Source organism: Asparagus officinalis, chromosome 5 (genome assembly GCF_001876935.1).
Source record: "Asparagus officinalis chromosome 5, Aspof.V1, whole genome shotgun sequence".
In the NCBI taxonomy this organism is placed as follows: domain Eukaryota; kingdom Viridiplantae; phylum Streptophyta; class Magnoliopsida; order Asparagales; family Asparagaceae; genus Asparagus; species Asparagus officinalis.
In genome coordinates, this window is record NC_033798.1 from 83,373,203 (window position 1) to 83,377,844 (window position 4,642).

Consider the following 4,642-nt stretch of genomic DNA (forward strand, 5'->3'; position numbering starts at 1 on the left):
GGATGTGTTTTAGTCTAGGCAAAAACAAAAACTAATTAAAAGCATGCATAAGGAAAAAAAAGGTATATGTTTTCTATTTCGGTTCAATCAAATAAAATATATAATCAAATAAGCCCAAGTTAAAATAATATCAAATATGAAGGTTTACCTTGATGGATGGGAGAACCTGCAATATCCAAATCATTAATCCTCTAAATACTTTATGAAAATGTCAATTGCCATAAAAACTAATTGCAGTGCAAGAAAAGAAACTAAATTCTAATGCATAGAACCTAAATTGCTTTAGACAAAATAATTAGGTTGGTGTTAGGCTTACTTCCAAAAATGCAGTGAGTCCATCAGTAGCTTCCCAAAATCATATGATGGGAAATGCTTCTTCTTGATGCTTTAGTATCTCTCCCCTTTGTGATTCTACATTAAATATTAGGTTAGGACAGCCACGAGGTGTTGCATGATCATTCTAGTTCCCTGTTTTTGCATTAGGGTTGCATGGAAAAGAAAGGGGAGTTGATCAGAAACTAATTAAGGGATTAGGGGGAGAGAGAGAAGGGAGGCCGAAAGTGTACCCGACGGAGAGAAAGGCTATAATCGAGGGGGAGCGGAGGAATTCTTCAAGTAACTTGCGACTTCTGAGATTTCTTAATTTCTCCTGATCCTTCCTGATGCCTAATGTTTGTGGACGATGAGTCTAATAATAAGCTTCTTGACGATGATAATAATCATCTTTGCAATTTGATAACCGACAATTGATGAGGTAGAGAGAGTGGGACTGTGTTGTCGGAGGAAATTCGTAACCGATGGAACGGAGAAGGGAGGGAACGAAGATTTAGAACTTTACATCTTCTGATTTGTGAGTAACGAAAAAATGTACCTTTGTTAAGATAATAGAATGAAAGATGAGGATAACTTTGTTATATTTACAATAGTTGAAGGGTAATTTGGGGTATGGAAAGTTTTTCTAGTACTCCCTCTTTTAAAAGGTAGATAGATAGATATAGATTTCTTTGATATGCAATGTCTCAATAAAAAAATAAAAAATTCAAGAAAAAGGTAAATTCCAAAAAAAAAAACTTTACACTAATTACAGTATTTTTTATATAAAACTTATCATGAGCTCTTTTCGCTAAACCTATTCAACGATAGTTAGGATATGCTTGCTTTCCACGTGATCTAATTTAAATAATTTTTGTGTACGTTATATAGATTTCGTGTTATTAATACAAACTCTGTTAGATATAAACTGGATGCTTCAGACATTTTATACAATATGTAAATATTTTAGCAATAATTTCAAATATTTTATGTCATTTTTTCTGAAGTTTTGAATATGATTGCATTCTCTAGTAAAAAAATAGTTGTCCCAATTAATTCTCCAAAGTTCATGTGTGAAGTTTACCGGAGGGCCGGATTGTCACACATGGTAACATGTTATTACAATGTTATCCCACACTAGTTATAGGTTAAGTGTACTTTATGAAAGCTCTAGTTAGTTCGTATTTGACTCTTTACAATATATGATCTAACAGATCAATCTATAGGGACAATATAACAATTATATGTATAACACCCAAGACTATGGCAATAAATAAAATTGTTGTTACCGTTCGAGAATATTACATAAACTGTATTGGATGTGTAAGGGCACACATACTAGTTTAGCACTACGATGACTCAACGGTCCAATCTGAGTCAGACCGGCTTGGCAAAGCCTATGGAGTTTAAAATTCTAACTAGTCTCTTGATAGTTCATACACTTCATAGTTCATAGTTTGCAAATAATAGACAATTACTGATCATTAATAACAGATAAATCATCAGATATTTCATGGCCTACCCCTGAATTCAACAGAACGATCAGTGGTGTCTAAAAGTTAACTGCAGATTCTGGTCAGCGACAGGAATAAACCACCACATATACTGACAGACACAGTAGTTTCAACATATACAAACACAAAGCAGAAAGAAAGATATCCTGACATAATATTCGGCTTCATTTCTTACTGAGCACAATGGGGAACTGTTCAAATTTAATAAACACACTAGTTCAGTCAAATAAATAACAAGGCTTGAAGAGCCAAAGCCTCTGCTTTCCCAGTACAGAAAAAGAACTAATAGACGACTAGAAATATAAAAATACGAAAGAACTATAACAAGTGAGAAAATGAACTTTCTTCTTATACATATCGTGTAAGTTTATGCGAGAACAAAAAGCCTTGCATTATACATAAAAAATGACAAACAGCATATGGCCTATAATAAATACAAGCAGCACTTCACTGAGCCAGTAACAGCTTCGGTCTCTTTGAAGGATGGTTACCATCTTCTGATATTTCACTTCTAGATCTTTTCATAACTTGAGACACCAAATTCATGGAAGTTGACGTAATTGGAAGTGACGATTGTTGGAGGATCAAGGGGTTTTGAATATTTATGCCATTTTGAAAACCTGAAGGAGATGACTGCTTAAAATTCGCGACCTGTGTTTGAAAGAAACAAGTAGTTAAGAAAAATATGTAAAGGAGATGAACAAATTTCAATAGGTTAAATAAGAGTGGATAATAATAACCTGATAAAGAGCATTTGCCAATTGTGGGCATTCTCTCTGAACCTGCAGAGCCAGTGGATCTCCTTGTCGAAGCAGAGCCTGCCAATAAGTTAAAATTGAGACCATATAGCAAAATATTACAAAGAATGAAACAAAAAAAATATGAGAAATCATAATCCGCAGAGCAGAGAAAAAAAATCTAACCTCCATGCTGGTGATTACTTCATTCAGTTGCTCAATTGACAGATTAGTAGCCAAATACTGAGTCAAAGGATCATTTGGCAGAGCACCACAACTTTTTCGATCAGTGCTGCCCTTATCCTTTTGAGCAAAGTTAACTCTTAGCTGACGGCCATTTATCTCATAACCGTTGAGATGGCGAAGACCACTCAAAGCAGTTTCTTCATCTGGGTACTCACAAAACCCATAACCTTTGGGTTTCCCAGTTTCTTTGTCACACACTAACCTGCAGCAGTCATGTATAACACCATAGATCAGAAGCAAGGAAAATGTATGTACAAAATCATGATGAACTAACTTATGCAGATATACATTAAAATGGATGAAAAAATTGAGTGAAAATAAAATGATACCCTTGGTTGTCACCAAAAACTAGTACGCATATGTCGATATCCAGTCAATACTCCCCGAGTAAAATAATAGACTAGTTCTAAAACATAGATCATAGCTAATCTACATACATTCATGTATTTACATTTACATTTAACTTATTATATTTTTAAATGAAAATAATGAAAATTTTCAATCTAAGTATATATTTGAGTCAAAAGGAATCAACAATTAACTCAAGGGCATAAAAAACAACAGAAAAGGACAACAACACAGTACTTATAGGATTGGTTCTGGTTTCTGAATAGGATGAACACCATCCAATCGCTAACCAAAAGCCACTGATCCATCTAGGTGTCAATAGGCTTCAATGTTCGATTTATTGATTCACATAAAAACGAAAGGTTATACAATTTTAATTGCAAATTAGCTAACCCATGCTGGGCTGGGCCAGGTCAGCCCGCGAGTCTATCCAGCCCGCGCCCAACCCTAGAGTGAGTAGTACACTTAACATTTTTCAAAATGAATACCTATTCTATAACAGATTTGGCTTAGGCCTTTCACAAAATAGGATTACCAAATAACATATGATTATTTCTATAAGAAGAGTCCATTTCACCCATGCTGGGCTGGGCCAGGTCAGCCCGCGAGTCTATCCAGCCCGCGCCCAACCCTAGAGTGAGTAGTACACTTAACATTTTTCAAAATGAATACCTATTCTATAACAGATTTGGCTTAGGCCTTTCACAAAATAGGATTACCAAATAACATATGATTATTTCTATAAGAAGAGTCCATTTCGACATAAACCCCTAACTATCTGTTTGAATTACATAAAAAACCTCTAATTTAAGTTTCGCACATAACCCCTTAGCATTTATTTTATTCCACTAGATGTCTTGAAGATTTTTCATCCTAACATTACAAAAGAACATCATTAAGTCCAATATGTAACGTACCAAGCACGTGAGCAAAAAGACAAAACTACCCCTCAGTTGTTAAAGAAATATTATAAGTAATTAAAAAATTAAAAATTATTATAAGTAATAAAAAGAATAAAGTGGTGATTTTGAGCGGGACCATAGTCTTTATGAAAATGTAAGAACCAGTCAGGTAAAAGATTTTACTCACAATTCTTATAGCAGATCACCTTAAATTAACCTGACATCTTTTTGTTGTTAGCAATCATTTGATTAAATGCATAATTAATCTAATAACAATAGTATTCTAACTCTATCTGTGAGATAACAACGTCAAGAGATGCGTTTGGATCTTCACAAGTAATAGAGATATTATTATTTAGATTAATTATAAATAAAATTTTAATTTATAATTTTATGTGTGTCACCATTCAACTTGTTTATTAGCACCTATCATCATGTAAAACATTTATTATTTTTAATTAAAATCATCCAATACTTAACTAAATATTATAATTTGCTTTAAATTTTAATGTTATCCTACATCGTGCTTTGTATTTATGTATACTTTTTCATTCAAGAGGAGTCAACAATTATAGTAGAAGTT

At 33.5% G+C, this 4,642-nt stretch overlaps 1 protein-coding gene across 1 annotated transcript; it reads right to left on the reverse strand.

Moving 5' to 3' along the window:
- On the reverse strand, positions 2,000-3,465 carry LOC109842092 (cleavage stimulation factor subunit 2 tau variant-like). The gene is made up of 4 exons (XM_020411003.1): positions 3,395-3,465; positions 2,750-3,011; positions 2,567-2,644; positions 2,000-2,477 (listed from the first exon to the last, which is right to left on the reverse strand). The coding sequence occupies exons 1-4, from the start codon at positions 3,463-3,465 to the stop codon at positions 2,274-2,276; spliced, it is 615 nt and encodes a 204-aa protein (XP_020266592.1). The 3' UTR covers positions 2,000-2,273.

Excerpts from the sequence above, each read along its gene's own strand:
- LOC109842092 (XM_020411003.1), bottom strand. The coding sequence starts at position 3,465 with ATGGATCAGTGGCTTTTGGTTAGCGATTGGATGGTGTTCATCCTATTC. Across the intron at positions 2,645-2,749 it reads AAGTAATCACCAGCATGGAG|GCTCTGCTTCGACAAGGAGA; the intron begins GTTAGATTTTTT and ends ACTTATTGGCAG. Across the intron at positions 2,478-2,566 it reads TGGCAAATGCTCTTTATCAG|GTCGCGAATTTTAAGCAGTC; the intron begins GTTATTATTATC and ends TTTCAAACACAG.